General features: G+C 50.4%; 1 protein-coding gene across 1 annotated transcript; it reads right to left on the reverse strand.

Moving 5' to 3' along the window:
• Nucleotides 1-7,160: 7,160 nt before the first annotated feature.
• Nucleotides 7,161-18,091, reverse strand: LOC119946110 (carcinoembryonic antigen-related cell adhesion molecule 2-like). The gene is made up of 8 exons (XM_038767519.1): nt 17,863-18,091; nt 15,957-16,304; nt 10,089-10,367; nt 9,126-9,246; nt 8,881-8,945; nt 8,530-8,591; nt 7,980-8,021; nt 7,161-7,579 (listed from the first exon to the last, which is right to left on the reverse strand). Exons 1-8 carry the CDS (start codon nt 17,948-17,950, stop codon nt 7,526-7,528), a joined length of 1,059 nt encoding a protein of 352 aa, XP_038623447.1. The 5' UTR covers nt 17,951-18,091; the 3' UTR covers nt 7,161-7,525.
• Nucleotides 18,092-19,521: the final 1,430 nt, after the last annotated feature.

Genomic DNA, 19,521 nt, shown 5'->3' on the forward strand with positions numbered 1-19,521 from the left:
GGCCGTGTCTATTCCCTTCCCTCAGCCCTGTTTCGGTCCGTCCCGGTCCCCGCTCCAAACAGAATTGAACCGGGTCAGAGAGGACACTTCATCCTTCTCTCTCGATTTTGCCAAAACTCTTCAGTTCGACTGACCTCGTGGCCCCGCCCTCCCTCCCCATCCCCCGCGACTTAACCTTTCAGAAGGCAGCACCTTCCTCCTCCCAACGGGCGCGGGGATCCCCGCTCTCCAACAGCTCTGCCTCTACCTCTCCACTCATTCCTCACCTCCAAAATAATAATAATAATAACGATGGTATTAGTTAAGCGCTTACTATGTGCCAAGCACTGTCAGCGGTCCTTTTTCTCCTTAATCCCTCCATCTGTGTCAGAGCCAGAGACACTTGAACCGAAGAGGAAACACCAAAAACAGTGGGAATCATTCATTCACTCATTCAATCGTATTTATTGAGCGCGTGCTGCGCGCAGAGCACTGTCTGAAGCGCTTGGGAGAGTCCAATACAGCAATAAACAGACACATTCCCTACCCACAACTAGTTTACAGTCTAGAGGGGGAAGACAGACATTAATGGGTCCTAATCGCGGCTTCGCCACTCGTCTGCTGTGTGATTTTGGGCAAATCACTTCATTTCTCTAGGCCTCAGTTCCCTCATTTGTAAAATGGGGATTAAGACTATGAGTCCCACGAGGGACGTGAACCGTGTCCAATCTGATTATCTTGCATATAGCCCAGCGCTTAGTACAGTGCCTGGCACGTAGTAAGAGCTTAACAAATACCATTTTAAAGATAAAAAAAAAACAGCAGTAGATGCTGCAACCACATCAACCCAGAGAGGGGTGTAGGACTCGTTCGTCCCACACGGGACTTTCCACGGGGGAATTTCACCGACCACGGAACCACTTTCGGGTGTGAGACAGAGAGGCAAAGATGGACAGAGGTCGGGGGATGGAGAATCTTCCACTCTCCAGCGGGAGGCAAAAAGGGGCACAGGTGCCACGTGCTTACTTGGTGTTTGGAGTGGGGAGCGTCAGGATCAGTGGGAATGGGCAGGAAAGGGAACGAGAGAGTCCTTACCCCCTCCTCCTCCCCCGCCTAGACGGAGGCTCCCTTAAACCGGCTCCCCCACTAGAAACCCCAGTAATTTCGCCCCTCAGGGCTATGGAAGCCGGCCTCTTTCCTATGAGAAAGAGAGGGGAAGGGAGGAGTCCCCGCGCCGGAGGGACACAGCCTCTAGTTCATTCACTCATTCCTTCATTCAATCGTATTTATTGAGCGCTTACTGTGTGCAGAGCACTGTACTAAGCGCTTGGAAAGTACAATTCGGCAACAGATAGAGACAATCCCTACCCAACAACGGGCTCACAGTCTAGAAGGGGGAGACAGAAAACAAAACAAAACAAGTAGACAGGCATCGATACCATCCAAATAGATAAACAGAATTATAGCTATATACACATCATTAATAAAATCAATAGAGTAATAAATATATACAAATATACACAAGTGCTGTGGGGAGGAGAAGGGAGTAGAGCAGAGGGAAGGAGTAGGGGTGATAGGGAGGGGAGGAGGAGCAGAGGAATACCGCCGCCGCCCTGCCTCTGGCGTGGAGCCCATCCCCAGCCGACCCGCGAGGCACTGCTCCCCTCTTTCTCCCCCACAGGGACCCCAGAAGCAGACACTCAATCAATCAATCAATCGTATTTATTGAGCGCTTACTGTGTGCAAAGCACTGTACTAAGCGCTTGGGAAGTACAAGTTGGCAACATATAGAGACAGTCCCTACCCAAGAGTGGGCTCACAGTCTAGAAGGGGGAGACAGAGAACAAAACCAAACATATTAACAAAATAAAATAAATAGAATAGATATGTACAAGTAAAATAAATAAATAAATAGAGTAATAAATATGTACAAACATATATACATATATACAGGTGCTGTGGGGAAGGGAAGGAGGTAAGACGGTGGGGATGGAGAGGGGGAAGAGGGGGGACGGGCTCTGAAGTCCCCCGCAGAGTGGCGACCGAGGTTTCCCCTCTTCTCCCTCTCCTCTCCCCCTTTCATTCATTCAGTCATATTTATTGAGCGCTTACTGTGTGCAGAGCACTGTACTAAGCGCTTGGAAAATACAATTCGGCAACAGATAGAGACAATCCCTACCCAACAACGGGCTCACAGTCTCTAGAAGGAGGAGACAGACAACTAAACAAAACAAATAGAAAGGCATCAATACCATCAAAATAGATAAACTTTCCCCACTTCCTCTCGCCCCTTGCCACCTATCGAAGTCCTGGAGCCCTAACGAGGCGGGGAAGGGGTGTCAAGTCCTGGCCGAGTCGGGGAGCCTGGGTTTCCTCCCGTGGTCATCCTCCGGGACCCCCAGACACTGATCTATCCCCCCACCCACTTCCCCGACCCCCGAGCTCTCAGGCTTGGCCGCTGCCAAACCCGCCTCGAGGCTTCGGGGAAGACCCCAGCCCGGAACGGTAGCCCGTCCGTAGTTCCTCTAGAGCAGTAAGAACCAGAGAAATCCCAGGGCCGTCACGGGTTTGGATTTCTTGGTGGAGGGCGGAGCTTTTACGCATCAGTCCCCGAGTGGGGAGTTTCCCTCCGGGCCTGAAGGAGTATTCACTCATTCATTCATTCATTCATTCGCATTTATTGAGCGCTTACTCTGCGCAGAACACTGTACTAAGCGCTTGGGAAAGTGCAATGCAACAATAAATAGAAACATCCTCCAGGAGGCTTTCCCAGACTGAGCCCCCCTTTCCTCTCCTCCTCCCCATCCCCCCCCGTCCTACCTCCTTCCCCTCCCCACAGCACTTGTATATATTTGTACAGATTTGTTACACTATTTTACTTGTACATATTTACTATTCTATTTATTTTGTTAATGAAGTGCATATAGCTGTAATTCTATTTATTCTGACGATTTTGACACCTGTCTACATGTTTTGTTTTGTTGTCTGTCTCCCCCTTCTAGACTGTGAGCCTGTTGTTGGGCAGGGACCGTCTCTATATGTTGCCGACTTGCACTTCCCAAGCGCTAAGTACAGTGCTCTGCACACAGTAAGCGCTCAATAAATATGACTGACTGAATAAATGAATTCCCTGCCCACAACGAGCTTACAGTCTGGAGGGGGGAGACAGACATCAATACAAATAAATAAATTACAGATATGGACATAAGTGTTGTGGGGCTGGGAGGGGGAAGAATGAAGGGATCAAGTCAGGGTGACCCAGAAGGGAGTGGAAAAAGAGGAAAGAGGAGGCCTAGTCTGGGAAAGCCTCTTGGAGGAGATGTACCTCCAATAAGGCTTTGAAGAGGGGGAGAGTTGGATCTGAGGAGGGAGGGCATTCCAGGCCAGAGGCAGGATGGGGACCAGGGGTCGGTGGTGAATCAGGTGAGACCGAGGCACAGTGAGAAAGTTGATATTAGAGGAATGAAGTGTGTGGTCTGGGTTGTAGGAGGAGAGTAGCGAGGTGAGGTAGGAGGAGGCAAGGTGGTGGACTGCTTTAAAGTCAGTGGTGAGGAGTTTTTGTTTGATGCAGAGGTGGATGGGCAACGGGTGGAGTTTTTTGAGGTGGGGGGTGACATATCCTGGTCGTTTCTATGGAAAGATGATCCGAGCAGCAGAGTGAAGCATGGACTGGAGAGGAGAGAGGCCACAGGTTGGGAGGTGAGCAAGGAAGCTGATGCAGATACTTGGGTGTGATACGATGAGAGATTGAATTAAAGTGGCAGCAGTTTGGATAGAGAGGAAAGAGCGGGTTTTAACGATGTTGTGAAAGTGGGACAGACAGGATCTGGTGACGGATTGAATATATGGGTTGAATGAGAGAGAGGAGTCAAGGATAATGCCAAGGTTACAGGCTTGTGAGACAGGGAGGGTGGTGGTGCCATCTACAGTGATGAGAAAATCAAGGGGAAAACAGGGATTGGGTGGGAAGATAAGGAGTTCAGTTTTGGACATTTTAAGCTTGAGGTGTTGGGAAGACATTGAAGTTGAGATGTCCTGAAAGGAGGAGGAAATGTGAGACTGCAGAGAGGGAGAGAGATTAGCACTGGAGTTGTAGATTTGGGTATCATCCACATAGAGGTAGTAGTTGAAGCCATGGGAGTTAACGAATTCTCCAAGGGAGTGGGTGTAGATGGAGAATAGAAGGGAACCCAGAAATGAACCTTGAGGGAGCCCCGCAGTTAGGGGGTGGGAGGCAGAGGAGGAGCCCGTGAAGGAAACGGAGAATGAACAACCAGAGAGATAAGAGGAGAACCAGGAGAGGACAGAGTCAGTGAAGCCAAGGTTGGATAACGTTTCCAGAAGAAGAGGGTGATCCACAGTGTCGAAGGCAGCTGAGAGGTTAAGGAGGATTAGAATGAAGTAGAGGCCACTGGATTTGGCAAGAAGATCATTGATGATCTTCTTTGAGAGGGCGCCTTTGAGAGGGCGGTTTTTGTGGAGTGAAAGGGACGGAAGCTAGGTTGGAGGGGGTCAAGAGGAGAATTGGAGTAGAGGAATTTGAGACAGCGGGTGTAGACAACTCCCTCAAGGAGTTTGGAGAGGAATGGTAGGAGAGAAGTGGGTTGATAACTGGAGGGGGCAGTAGGATCAAGGGAGGGGTTTTTTTAGGATAGGAGAGAAACGAGCATGTTTGAAAGCAATGGGGAAGAAGCCAATGGAGAGCAAACAGTTGAAGTTGGCTATTAGAGAGGGAGTAAGAGAGGGGCCGAGATTTTGTTTAAGTGGGAAAAAATGGGGTCGGATGCGCAGGTGGAGGGAGTGACTTTTGAGAGGAGGCAGGCGATCTCCTTGAGAAATACTGCTGGAAAAGGTGGAAGGCAGCAGTGCCCCCTTCTGGCCATTCCAACGCCCGCCACAAGGTGGGGGGGTAGTTCAAAAATGGGGTGTCGTGTATAAGGCGGGCTATCTGGAGGACAGGGTGGATCAGGACAATTTAGGGGTTCCAAATCAATCAATGGTACTTATTAAGAGCTTACCAAGTACAGAGCACTGTACTAAGCACTTGGAAGAGTACAATACCACAGAGTTGGTAGGCAAGTTACCCACACAAAAGGAACTTAAAGTCTAAAGCGGGAGACAGACATTAAATAAATTACAGATGTGCATGTAGGGTGAGGGTGAATGTCAAGAGCTTAAAGGGTTCAGATCTAAGTGAATAAGCGATGCAGAAGGGAGAGGGAGTAGTAGAAATGGTATGGAGGGGGCAGTTGAATGAGGGAAAGCCTCTTGGAGGAGATATGATTTTAAGAGGGCTTTGAAGGTGGGGAGAATGGTTGTCTGTCATATATGAAGAGGGAAAGAGTTCCAGACCAGAGGGAGGATGAGAGCGAGGTGTCAGTGGCAAGACAGAGAAGTGGAGAAGCAGCGTGGCTCAGTGGAAAAGAGCACAGGCTTTAGAGTCAGAGGTTATGGGTTCAAATCCCCACTCCACCAACTGTCACCTGTGTGACTTTGGGCAAGTCACTTAACTTCTCTGTGCCTCAGTTACCTCATCTATAAAATGAGGATTAAAACTGTGAGCCCCCAGTGGGACAGCCTGATCGCCTTGTAACCTCCCCAGTGCTTAGAACAGTGCTTTGCACATATTAAGCGCTTAACAAATACCATCATTATTATTATTATTATTAGAGAAAAAAGCGAAGTTCAGTGAGTAGCTTTTTTAGAAAAATGATCTGGGCAGCAGTGTGAAATATGGACTGGACTGGGGAGAGACAGGAGGCAGGGAAGTCAGTGAAGAGGTTGGTATTTATTAAGTGGTAGGTCTTAAGTGCTTACTGTACTCCTATGAATCAATGCCTAACTGAGGCAGGAGAGTTTGCGGATGCTGATGGAGCTTAGAGCTATGCCATATAGGACCACCCATAATGGAAAGGTGAAGCCAAAGCATCACAGTCGATTGACCTATGATGGGCCGCACTGGCATGGGAAAGAATCAAAGGTGGATTATCAAGTGATCAAACGTTGATTAAAGACAAAGACAGAGACTCGAGTCTTTTACTGCGCAGAAGAAGGAAATAGTAAACCACTTCCGTATCTTTACTAAGAAAACCCTATGGTTACACATCCCAGAACAACTTTATGACAAAAGATGGGATGTTCTGAAGAGAGTGTATCCACGGAGTCATTATTGATTGGAAATGACTTGAAGGAATTTGAAGAAGAAGAGTATTAAGCCCTTGGGTGAGTTCAGTGCAAAGAATTGGTAGGCACGTTTCCTGACCATTCGAAGCTTTTTGTAATGGTATTTGTTCAGCTTACTATGTGCCTGGTACTGTTCTAAGCGCTGGGGCAGATACAAGATAATCAGGTTGAACCCGGTCCCTGTCCCATATAGGGCTCACAGTCTTAACCCCCATTTTCCAGATGAGATAACTGAGGCCCAGAGAGGGGAAGTGACTTGCCTAAGGTCATACAGCAAACAAGTGGATGAGCTGGATTAGAACCCATGGTTTTTACAATATTCAAGGCAGGATATTAGTGCTTGGAGCAGCATGTTAGCAGTTTGGATGGAGAGGAAGGAACGGATTCATGCTGATGTTGTGAAGGTAGAACCTACAGGATTTGGCGACACATTGACTGAACCTATGGTCTGGGGAGGGTATGGAGAGAGAAGTGAGAATTGTGTGATTTAGAAAGCAGAGTCTTCCACATACAGCAGACAAGCAGGTGTGCTCTGGACATACAGTCCCCTGTCTCCGTGCCTCTGGACACTCTGACCCTATTGGCCAGCTGCCCACTGGCCCATTTGCCCACCCTGGTCTCACTGCCCCAGGCCCCAAGCAAATTTACTTGGGAGGAGCAGAAAGACAGCTACATAAAGAGGGTTTGGAAGAGTCGATTGTGTGATCTCGAGTTCTAGTTTGAGAGTTTTAATTGGATCCAAGCAACCAAGAACTCCATAGGACAGCATGGCAGAAGCCACAGGCACAGTTTCCTGCTGCAACAATGAGAGAGCCCAGGGACCCACATAAACTGTGAGCTCGTTGTGGACAGGGAATGCATCTGTTTGTTGTTGAATTGTACTCTCCCAAGAGTATAGTACAGTGCTTTGCACACAGTAAGCACTCAATAAATATAATCGAATGAATGAACACACGATTAATCACTGGTATTTATTGAGTGCCAACAGTGTACAGAGCATTGGATTGAGTATATGGGAGGGTACAATAGAATTCGTAGACATAATCCATGCCCTCAAGGAGTTTACCATTTGTGGAGGAACACACCTATCAGGAGCAGGGAGATGGAGGGGACCACAGTGAAGGGGCTAGGCTCTTTTTAACACAAGATTATTCCAGAAGGGAACGCAGAGCATTGAGTCAGACAGGACAAGCTTCGCCTTTGGCTGGAACAGCTTGTAGACTTCCCATTCTGTTCTGAGGCTACAACAATCTGGGGGTGCTGCCTGAGGCCTTGGAAGAAGTCCCCTCCCCGGGACACCAGACCTTATGGGGGCCCTGGGGGTGGACCCTGGGCCAATGTGGACCAGGCAGAGCCTCTTCTATTAGGCAGGTGGACGGATCTGGTCGTAGATGTTCATTTCTCTGGAGATCAGGGTCTGGGGGTCAGAAAGTCACAGTGAGGGTTTCTGGGTTCCGAACAGGAGAAGAGAACGAAGTTAAGGTGCTCTGAGGCCCTGGCCCAAGCCCAAGATGGAAAAGTGGGGAATCTCAGATTCCAAGCATCTCTGCTTCCCATCCCACCCTCAATCCCATCCCTTACCCAATCCCATCCCTCCCCACATCCAGTTATTCCCCACATTCCATTCCTCTCTCCATCATATTCCCTCTCCCCCATATCACCTCTCCCCTATTACATCCCTTCCCCACTATGCCCCTCCCCCCATCCCATCCCTCCTGAGATACTCGAGGTCATCCCCGGAAGACGTTGAGGGGCAGAAGTGGAGAAGAGGAACAGGTTATCCTGAACCCTTGTTGGCCTTTGACCCTAGAATGTACCTGATAGTTGGGGTCAGACTCCGGGGGTATCTCCAGGGCGATCTGTGCAGGTAGAGAAAGGGCGACTTCTAGACTGAGCCCGCTGTTGGGTAGGGACCGTCTCTATATGCTGCCAACTTGTACTTCCCAAGCGCTTAGTACAGTGCTCTGCACACAGTAAGCGCTCAATAAATACGATTGAATGAATGAATGAATGAATGTCTCTGTACTGGTCCCTGGGGGTCCATGGCCAGGGTGACCCGGGACCCCACCTCGATTCCTTCATTCTTGTTCTGCCATCCTCTTCCTACCTCCGCGTCCCTCTGATACCGCAACGCCCGCCCCCCCCCCCCCCCCGTCCCCCGCCTCGTGTGCGGTACCTCGTTATCCCCAGGTGGTCCCCTAGGAATCTCCTTGAGCCCCAGGGGTCAGATCCTACAAACTCTTTACCCCCAAGATGGGGATTTGGAGGAGACTCTCAGGCCCAGAGGGAGAGGATTGCCAGGGACAGCCAGGGACCCCGGGGGGTGGAGGGGTTAGTGGGAAAGGCTGAGTATCACCGAAATCCTACCTGTGACCATGGGGCAGATCCAGTGGGCTTCAGGACGTTTACATAGGCAACGTCGATCCTCTCTGGAGGGAGAGAACCAGGCAGGAGGTGGCTCAGTTCTACTGCCAGGGGCAGGGAGTGATGAGAGGATCGGGGGTGGAGGAAGGTGGGAAGCGGGGGGCAGGGTGGAGGAGAGGAGAGGGACCCCCACAGAGGGCCGAGGGGTCGGGCACAGCGAGGGGGTGAGATCATGCAGGGCACAGCCAAGAGGGTGGGGAAGAGAGTGGCATTTGGGGTGGGGCCCCTTTCTGGGGATTCTATTCCCTGAAAACGAAGGAGCTGGGGTAAGGGTCCGTCAGCGGTTTTACTCACTGGGGTTGGGCGCTGGGGGGCTGCCTCCTCCCGGGCCAGGCTCTCCCACGGGCTCCCCCGACTTCCTGACACACAAAACCCGACTCATCCTACGCCGCCCCGTCCCCACCCCTTCCTGACCTCCCAACCCTCAGCCCCCCAACCAGGGAGCCAGAGAAGGTGGGACCCAGGCAGCCCGGCTTCCCCCTCTAGACTCCCAAAGTCCACAGCAAGAGGAGATAGTTGGCAGAGGAGGGCGTCTTTACCTTCGGCCCTTCCTGGTGACCAGGAAATACCCCAGCACCGCGGTCAGCGCACCCCCGGCCAGGGCGAAGCCGAGACTGCTGCTTTTGGCCGCTCCGAATGGTTTGTGAGTCGGAGAGAGAGCTGTCCCAGGGAGAGACCCGAGAAGAGGCCTGAGGCCCTACTTCTGTACTGCTGGTGCAACCTGGCTGTACCCCTCCTCGGAAACCGGGTACCCCCCATCCTGGCGCCGGGAGAAACCACGCAGAAAGCAGGACGTATGAGGGGGATGCTTTCTGCTGGGCTCTAGAAGGGGCACTCAGAGACCCAGCCCCTCCAGGGAGACAGGCACAGTGTAGACGTCCCAACCCCGCCCAGATTCAAGGAGGGGCGAGACAGTTAATAATAATAATAATAATCGTGGTATTTGTTAAGCGCTTACTATGTGCCAGGCACTTTACTAAGCGCTGAGGTGGATACAAGCAAATCGGGTTGGACACAGTCCTTGTCCCATGGGGGATTCACAGTCTCAATCCCCATTTTATGGATGAGGTAACTGAGGCCCAGAGAAGTGAAGTGAAGTGACTTGTCCAAGGTCATAGAGCAGACATGTGGAAAGGCTGGGATTATAATTCAGAGTCAGAGGACTCCTAGGCCCGCACTTTTTCCACGAGGAAGGGGGTTCTCTCTCTCTCTCTCTCTCTCTCTCTCTCTCTCTCTCTCTCTCTTTCTCTCTCTCTCCAGGGTTTGCTTCTGAGGTCCGCTGGATTGTCAGGACACCAGGTAATGGTGAGACAGTGACCAGTGGCACGAGAATTGCTGGCACTGGGGCTGGTGAGAGAAACCCAACACGGGGTCACTCAGTGTGGAGGGAGTCGGGCCCCCAGCGGAGGGGAAGTGGGTGCTGCCTGAAGTCCATTCAGGTTCCCCAGAAATGCCCAGGGATAAGGCCCAACGGACAGGGAGAGGGGCCAGGTGTGACTCACAGCTGACGGTCAGCGTCAGGGGGTCACTCCTCTGGGCGCTGACCGGATTCCGGGCTTCACACTGGTAGGTGCCGATGTCCCCACGGGTGATGTTGTACAGGGTGAGCGTCCTGTTGCTGGGGGACAACTCCAGCCTGTCGCTGGTCGTCAGGGCCTTGTTGTCCACAAACCAAACCACGCTTTCTCTTGGGTCCCCGGGGAGGCACCAAAAGATCACCGAGTCCCGGAGCTCCACGGTGTCGGTGCTGGAGGCAGTGAGACTGGGCCGGGACACCTGTGCTGTGCGGGGATTGAGGGCTTTAATAGACGAGGCCTCGCCAGTCACCCCTTGGGTCCAGCCTCTGATCTCGCCACCCCTCAAGGGCTCTCTGACCCCCACCACCCACTCAGAAGCTGCCCAGGGGAGGCCAGACCTAAGCCCAGGATCCGGCGTGGGAGGTGGGATTCTGGGACTGCTCCCAGACTCTCCCACAGCTCCAAGGATGGAGTCTTCCACCCCAGAGTGAAGAGGCAGGCCAGGCAGGGAACGGGGCCCACGGGGAGCAGGGACTCCTCAGCCAGTCACAAAGGGAGAGCGTGGTGGGGGGAAGGGGGCGACACCTCCAGTGTCATCAAGGAGATGGGGAACCTCCATCTGGGATCAGAGAGCCTATAATAATGATAATGATGGTATTTGTTAAGCACTTACTATGTGCCAAGCACTGTTCTAAGTGCTGGGGTAGATACAAGGTAATCAGGTTGTCCCACGTGGGGCTCACAGTCTTAATCCCCATTTTACAGATGAGGTAACCGAGGCACAGAAAAGTTAAGTGGCTTGCCCAAGGCCACAAAGCAGACAAGGGGTGGAGCCAGGATTAGAACCCATGTCCTCTGACTCCCAAACCCGTGCTCTTTCCACTAAACCACTCTGCTTCTCTATACCACAGCCGGGGTCTCGTGCTCAGGAACAGACAGAGTGTAAGCTCGTTGTGGGCAGGGAATGTGTCTGTTGTTGAATTGCACTCTCCCAAGCACTTAGTACAGTGCTTTCCACACGGTAAGCACTCAGTAAACACGATTGAATGAATGAATGAGTGTCTGGTGGTCACTTATAGCTCACGAACCTGTAACCTTGGCTGTTCCCTCGACTCATCTCTCTCATTCAACCCACATGTTCAGTCTGTCACCAAACCCTGTCAGTTCTATTCATTCATTCAATCAAATTTATTGAGCACTTACTGTATACAGAGCACTGTACTAAGCACTTGGGAAGTACAATTCGGCAACAGATAGAGACAATCCCTACCCAGCAACAGACTCACAGTCTAGAAGGGGGAGACAGACAACAAAACAAGTAGACAGGCATCAATAGCATCAAACTAGATAAATAGAATTATAGATATGTACACATCATTAATAGAATAAATAGAATAATAAATATGTACAAATATGCACAAGTGCTGTGGGGTGGGGAAGCGGGTAGAGCAGAGGGAGGGAGTAGGGGTGATGGGTGGGGGAGGAGGAACAGAGGAAAAGGGGGGCTCAGTCTGGGAAGGCCTCCTGGAGGAGGTGAGCTCTCAGTAGGGCTTTGAAGGGGGGAAGAGAGCTAGCTTGGCAGATATGAGGAGGGAGGGCATTCCAGGCCAGAGGTAGGAAGTGGTCCGGGGTCGACGGCGGGACAGGCAAGAACGAGGCACAGTGAGGAGGTTAGTGGCAGAGGAAACGAGAAGCAGCCTGACCGAGTGGATAGAGTACAGGTCTGAGAGTCAGCAGGTCCCGTGTTCTAATCTCAGCTATGCCATATGTCAGCTGTGTGACCTTGGGCAATTCACTTGACTTCTCTGTGCCTCAGTCACCTCATCTGTAAAATGGGAATTAAGATTGAGAGTCCTCTGTGGGACAAGGGACTGTGTCCAAGCTGCCTCTACTCCAGTGCTTAATACAGTGCTTGGCACATGGTAAGTGCCTAGCCAAATTGTACTTTCCAAGCGCTTAGTACAGTGCTCTGCAAACAATAAGCGCTCAATAAATGATTGAATGAATGATGAAATACCATAAAAATAAATAAATAAATAAATGATAATAAAAATCGGTTATAATAAACACGGTTGATTAATTGATTCAAGCAATTATCCTATCCCACCTCGACTCCCGCCTCAGCCTCCTCACTAACCTCCCCGCCTCTAGTCTCTCCCCACCCCAATCCTTACATCATCTGGATAATTTTTTCTAAAAATAGTTCTGCACACATCTCCCCTTGCCTCACAAACCTCCAGTGGTTGCCTATCCACCTACTCATTAAACAGAAACTCCTTCCCATTGGCATGAAGGCACTCAATCAGCTCTCCCTCCTACCTAACTTTGTTAATTCTTCTCTTATAACCAAGCCCGCACATTTCACTTCTCATCTTGTCTCTCTCACCACCGGCCTCCTGCCACTCTCCCCATCTTCAAAACCCTACTAAAATCATATTTCCTCCAAGAAGCCTTCCCTGACTAACCTCCTTTTACTCCATCCTACTGGCCTTCCCTTCTGAGTCACTTATGCACTTGGGCCTGAACCCTTTAAGGGCTTTGATAATCAACCACACCCAGCCCCACAGCATTCATTCATTCATTCATTCAATCGTATTTATTGAGTGCTTATTGTGTGCAGAGCACTGTACTAAGCGCTTGAGAAGTACAAGTTGGCAACATATAGAGACGGTCCCTACCCAACAGTGGGCTCACAGTCTAGAAGGGGGAGACAGCACATATGTACACATTCTCATACTACTTTCCCTATACATAATCTATTTTAATACCTATCTCCCTCTGCAGACTCTTAGCTCCTCGAGGGCAGGGATCTTGTCTATGAACTGTACCATATTATACTTTCCCAAGCGCTTATTAGAGTGCTCTGCACACGGAAAACACTCCATAAATATCACTGATTTGGAGAGTAGCCAGATTCCCCCACTTTTCACCATTGTTGAAATTGCTCTGAGTTGGAGAGTGAGGAGGGATGGTATGGGGGAGATGGGCATGGCTCGAAAATGGGAACCTGGGTTTGTCATAGCCTGTTCCCCAGCCCCTCTCCACTTCTCCTTTCTGCTGTTCCCAGTGAATGTGTGCTACAAGGGGAAGTGGGGCAATCCTGGAAATCCACAGGAGGAACACAGCACTTATACACATAGCTGTAATTTACTTATTTATACTAGTATCTGCTTATCCCTCTCGACTGTAAACTCACTGTGGACAGGGAAAAGCCTGTTATACCGTTGTACTGAGAAGCAGCACAGGCTTGGAAGACAGAAGATGTGGGTTCTAATCCCAGTTCTGTCATGTTTCTGCTGTGACATTAAGCAAGTCACTTAACTTCTCTTTACCTCAGTTACCTCATCTGTAAAATGGGGATTAAGACTGAGCGCCATGTAAGACATGGACTTTATCTGGCCTGATTACCTTGTATCTACCTCAGCACTAAGAACAGTGCTTTGCACATAGTAAGCACTTAACAAGGACCACAATTATTATTATTAGTCTCCCAATCACTTAGTACAGTGCTCTGCACATAGTAAGTGCTCAATAAATACAATTGATTGATTGGGGGGCAGGGGATAGATCTGAGCTAAGCCCAGTTGGGCTGAACTGAGCCCCATTTGAAGGAGCGCCCAGGCTCTGTGGGTGGTCTAGGGAACTATTCCCATGTCCACCCTTCCTTGGTGCCGTCTTGAATTCTTGGCCCCATCAGGTCTGGGAAAGCAGGACTTTGGGGTGGGGGTGGATGTCCCTGTCCCTTCCTGGCCAGATCTGCCACTTGTCTGCTGTGTGACTTTGGGCAAGTCACTTAACTTCTCTGTGCCTCAGTTACCTCATCTGAATAATGGGGATTAAGACTGTGAGCCCTACGCGGGGCGACCTGATTACCTTGTATCTATCCCAGCGTTTAGAACGGTGCTTGGCACATAGCAAGTATTTAACAAATACCATCATTATTATTACTCTCTGTCCAAAGTCCTCCCCACCTCCTCGACACCCAGCTCCAACGCCTATCCAGGGGTTGACAGAGGATCGAGTGAGACCACCCTGAAGAGGGGGCAGCTGGAAAGAGTCAGTCCTTGGCCAACTTCTTTCCACACCCACCAGGGCCCAGTATCAAATCAAGAAGTCGACAGTCCAGTGCCAGGGCTGGCTGTGAGACAGCTGGTTGTGAGAGGCAGCGTGGCCGAGTGGAAAGAGCACAAGCCTGTCAGTCAGAGGACATGGGCTTTAATCCGGGCTCTGCCACAGGTCTGCTGTGTGACCTCTCAATCTGCGCATCAGGCAGAAACTCCTCACCCTGGGCTTCAAGGCTGTCCATCACCTCGCCCCCTCCTACCTCACCTCCTTTCTCTCCTTATACAGCCCAGCCCGCACCCTCCGCTCCTCTGCCGCTAATCTCCTCACCGTACCTCGTTCTCCCCTGTCCCACCATCGACCCCCGGCCCACGTCATCCCCCGGGCCTGGAATGCCCTCCCTCTGCCCATCCGCCAAGCTAGCTCTCTTCCTCCCTTCAAGGCCCTGCTGAGAGCTCACCTCCTCCAAGAGGCCTTCCCAGACTGAGCCCCTTCCTTCCTCTCCCCCTCGTCCCCCTCTCCATCCCCCCCTTCTTACCTCCTTCCCTTCCCCACAGCACCTGTATATATGTATATATGTTTGTACATATTTATTACTCTATTTATTTATTTATTTTATTTGTATGTATCTATTCTATTTATTTTATTTTGTTAGTATGTTTGGTTTTGTTCTCTGTCTCCCCCTTTTAGACTGTGAGCCCACTGTTGGGTAGGGACTGTCTCTATATGTTGCCAATTTGTGCTTCCCAAGCGGTTAGTACAGTGCTCTGCACATAGTAAGCGCTCAATAAGTACAATTGATTGATTGATTGATTAATTGACCTCGGGCAAGTCACTTCACTTCTCTGGGCCTCAGTTACTTCACCTGTAAAATGGGAATTATGACTATGAACCCCATGTGGAACAGGGACTGTATCCAACCTGGTTACCTTGTTTCTACCCTAGTGCTTAGAACAGTGCTTGGCACATAGTAAGTGCTTAACAGATGCCGCGGTTATTATTATTACTATACAGGATGGAGAACCTCTGCTATTTGGCTGCCACTGGGGGAGGGAGGCTCCTAGGTAGGGCCCAACTGAATCTTTCAGATGGGGGGGTGCAGCGATCATGGGGTAAGGAGCTGAACTGAACCCATCCTAACACCACTAAAAGCAGCTTGGTTTAGTGGATAGAGCCCAGGCTTGAGTTCTAATCTTGATTCTGCCGCAAGTCTGCTGTGTGATCTTGTGCAAATCACTTAACTTCTCTGCCTTAGTTACCTCATCCATAAAATGGTGATTATGGTATACATCAAGCACTTACTATGTGCCAGGCACTGTTCTAAGTGCTGGGGTAGATATAAGATCATCAGGTTGGACACAGTCCCTGTCCCACAAGGGGTTCACAATCTTAATCCCCATTTTACAGATGAGGGAATTGAGGCATTAAGCTGTGGGATTAATACTACGAACTCCTTGTGGGACAGGGACTGTGTCCAACCTGATGATCTTATATCTACCCCAGCGCTTAGAACAGAGCTTGGCACATAATAAGCCATTAACAAGCACCACAATTCTTATTCTTATTCTTATTCTTATTATTCTTATTATTATTAGTTAGAGCTCCAGAGAGGGGAGAGGGGAGAACAGAGGGCAAAAGGGACTTGGCCCATCCCAGCTCTGCACTCAGTCTCCCAAAACAAGCCCAGTTTCCATCCCCAGGAGCCCAGTGGTACCCAGCAGAATCAGCATAGCTTTTGGTAGATCTGGGGGCAGGCAGGCACCCTGCACCATGGGAACTTGGCACACTTACCCAAGACTTGGATATCTGCCTTGGCCAGTTTTCCAAAAGGAAAAGTCGACAATGACAGGGTGTAGCTGCCCGTGTCACTCAGCGTCACGTTTGTGATCCTGAGGGAGCCATCCGGCTTCAGCTTTTCCCGGCCTGAGTAAGCTGGGCCCTTTTTTAGATTTTGGGCTCTGGGTTGTTTGAATATCATGGACTGGTGTGATGTGTCTGTCCCACGGTGCCAGGAGAAGGGGCGATTAAGGACTCTCTGGACTGTCAGCGTCACGTCCTGACCCTGGGCCACGGGCTGTGGCCAGGGAATGATCGTTAGGTGGGCTGGTGCACCCTGGATCCAGAAGCAAAACAAGGAGGCTAGCTCGAGAAAGAGAGAAAGGGAGAGAGAGGGAAACATCAGGCCCAAAGTCCTGCTGGCAGTGGAGGCCTCTGGGAAATGGTGGCCCTGGGGATAGTGGAGACTCTCCTGTTTGTTCACTCATTCAGTAGCATTTGTTGAGTGTTTACTGCGTACACAGCATTGTACTAAGCGCTTGGAAGAGTAAATTGAACAATAAACAGATACAGTCCCCGCCCACAAAGAGCTTACAGTCTAGAGGAGTGTTGGCAGGGGCAATCTTGGAGGTGGAATAGGGTCGAGGGGCTTCACTGCCCCAAAGTCAGGAAACTGGAAAATCTCCAGGTTGAGGGAGCAGCCTCAGGACTGACAACCTGTGAAAAGCAGTGTGGTCTGGTGGATAGAGCACGGGCCTGGGTGTCAGAAGGATCTGGGTTCTCATTCCAGTTCTGCCACAGGTCTGCTATGTGACCTTGGATAGGTCACTTCACCTCTCTGTACCTCAGGTACTTCATTTATAAAATGGGGGTTAAAACTATGAGCCTCATGTGGGACATGGACTGTGTCCAAACTGATTCGCTTGTATCTATCTCAAAGCTTAGTACATTGTCTGGCATATGGTAAGCACTTAACAAATACCATAAAATCACATTAAAAAAAAAACCTGAAAGAGCAGCACCCCATTGAAGCTGTCCCGTATCTCCTGGCCTTGGTGTCCTTGCATTGACAGAGAGAAGCAGGGTGGCCTAGTGTAAAGAGCATGGGCCTGAGAGCCAGGAGATCTGGGTTTGAATCCTAGCTCTACCACTTGCCTTCTGTGTGACCTTGGGCAAGTCTACTTAACTTCTTTGTGCCCCTGTTTCTTCATCTGCAAAACGTGGAGGTTTGAGACCTGTTTTCCCTCTGCCTTAGCCCGTGAACCCCACAAGGGACAGGGACTGTGTCTGACTTATCCTGCACGTAGCACAGTGTTAGATACACAGTAACAGCTTACAGTATCGTCATTATTTTCATCATCATCGTCACCTCACCCCCCACAACCTCTCCCCCCCAGGTCTTTCTGAGCTGCATCCGTCCCGCTTGGGGACCCCCTTTCCCCAAGCAGTGCGGAGAAGCAGCGTGGCTTAGAGGAAAGAGCACGGGCTTGGGAGTCAGAGAACGTGGGTCCAAATCCCGGCTCCCCCACTTGCCTGCTGTGTGACCTTGGGCAAGTCGCTTAACTTCTCTGTTCCTCAGTTACCTCATCCGTAAAATGGGGATTAAGACTGTGAGCCCCTCTTGGGAAAACGTAATTACCTTGTATCCAACCCGGAGCTTACAACAGTGTTCGGCACACAATCAGTGCTTACCAAATACCATTTATTATTATTATTATCATCAATCGTATTTATTGAGCGCTTACTATGGGCAGAGCACTGTACTAAGCGCTTGGGAAGTACAAATTGGCAACATATAGAAACAGTCCCTACCCAACAGTGGGCTCACAGTCTAAAATTTAATTACTTAATTAATTAATCTATTATTATTCTTACCCTTCACCCCACTCCCCACCAGCCAGTGAGGCCCCGGAATTCTCACCTTTGAGCAGGAGGACCGTCCAGGAGCAGCGCCCCCTGTTGGGCGGATTGCGAACCCCCGAGGGACGAGATTCCCTTTTCTGCTCCATCCGAATTCCCAATCCCGGCGACGACTCCCGCTCCTCCTCCTTCTTGCCGGGATTACGGGCGGCCTCCCGGCCCTGCACGGCCCGGTCAGCTCCCACGGGCCGTCCCGGGGTAGGGCGCGGCCACCGTCCTTCTCTCCCGGGGTGGAAGCTGCGGGTGTCCGCTTCCTGCTTCCCACCACCGGGATCCAATTCCCCGGGGCTGGGCTCCAGGCGGGCACGTGGTTCCCCTCCGGAGAGGAACAACCGGGCTCCATCGGCCGCACCCCTCTCCTCCGGTCTGCTGTCTGTCCCTCCGACGGCCCTGGAAGACACTGACACCCCCTTCTAATAATAATAATAATAATAATAATAATAATAATATTGGTATTTGTTAAGCGCTTACTATGTGCAAAGCACTGTTCTAAGCGCTGGGGGGAACACAAGGAGATGAGGTTGTCCCATGTGGGGCTCGCAGTCTTAATCCCCGTTTCACAGATGAGGGAACCGAGGCCCAGAGAAGTGAAGTGACTCGCCCAAGGTCACACAGCAGACGTGAGGAGCAGCGTGGCTCAGTGGAAAGAGCCCGGGCTTTGGAGGCAGAGGTCATGGGTTCGAATCCCGGCTCTGCCACATGTCTGCTGTGTGACCTTGGGCAAGTCACTTAACTTCTCTGAGCCGCAGTTACCTCATCTGTAAAGTGGGGATTGCCTGAGAGCCCCACGTGGGACAACCTGATCATGTTATATCCCGCCCAGCGCTTAGAACTGTGCTTTGCACATAGTAAGCGCTTAACAAATGCCGTCATTATTATTATTATTATGTGGGGGAGCGGAATTTGAACCCATGACCTCTGGCTCCCAAGCCCGCACTCTTTCCAATGAGTCACGCTGTCAACTGTGAGCCTGCTGTTGGGTAGGGACCGTCTCTACGTGTTGCCAACTTGGACTTCCCAAGCGCTTAGTACAGTGCTCTGCACACAGTAACCGCTCAATAAGTACGATTGAATGAATGAATGCATGAATGAATGACGCGCCCGGACAGGGACCAACTGCCCCCTGAGCCCTGCGCAATTCCCATCTCCATGAGGCCCCACCAGGAAAGTAGGAATAGGAGAAATCTCAGAGCGATATTAATGCCTGTCTCCCCCTTTAGACTGTAAACTCGTTGTGGGCAGGGAATATGTCTGATAGAGCACGGGCCTGGGTGTCAGAAGGTCATGGGTTCTAATTCCGGCTCCGTTACTTGTCTGCTTTGTGACTTTGGGGAAGTCACCTCACTTCTCTATGCCTCAGTTACTTCATCTGTATTATGGGGATTAAGGCTGTGAGCCCCATGTGGGACATGGACCGTGTGCTGCCTAATTATCTTATATCTTCCCCAATGCTTGGTACAGTGCCTGGCACATAGTAAACGCTTAACAAATACCATCATTATTATTACTATACTCTCCAAAGCCCTCAGTACAGTGACCTGCTTACAGTAAGTGCTCAATAAGTAATATGGATTGATTGATTATATACAATAAATCATTTTTATAAATGTCTGATAGCTATAATATCAATATATTATATACATATAATTATATTTATTCT

The sequence above is a fragment of the Tachyglossus aculeatus genome, chromosome 26 (assembly GCF_015852505.1).
Source record: "Tachyglossus aculeatus isolate mTacAcu1 chromosome 26, mTacAcu1.pri, whole genome shotgun sequence".
Lineage (NCBI taxonomy): Eukaryota > Metazoa > Chordata > Mammalia > Monotremata > Tachyglossidae > Tachyglossus > Tachyglossus aculeatus.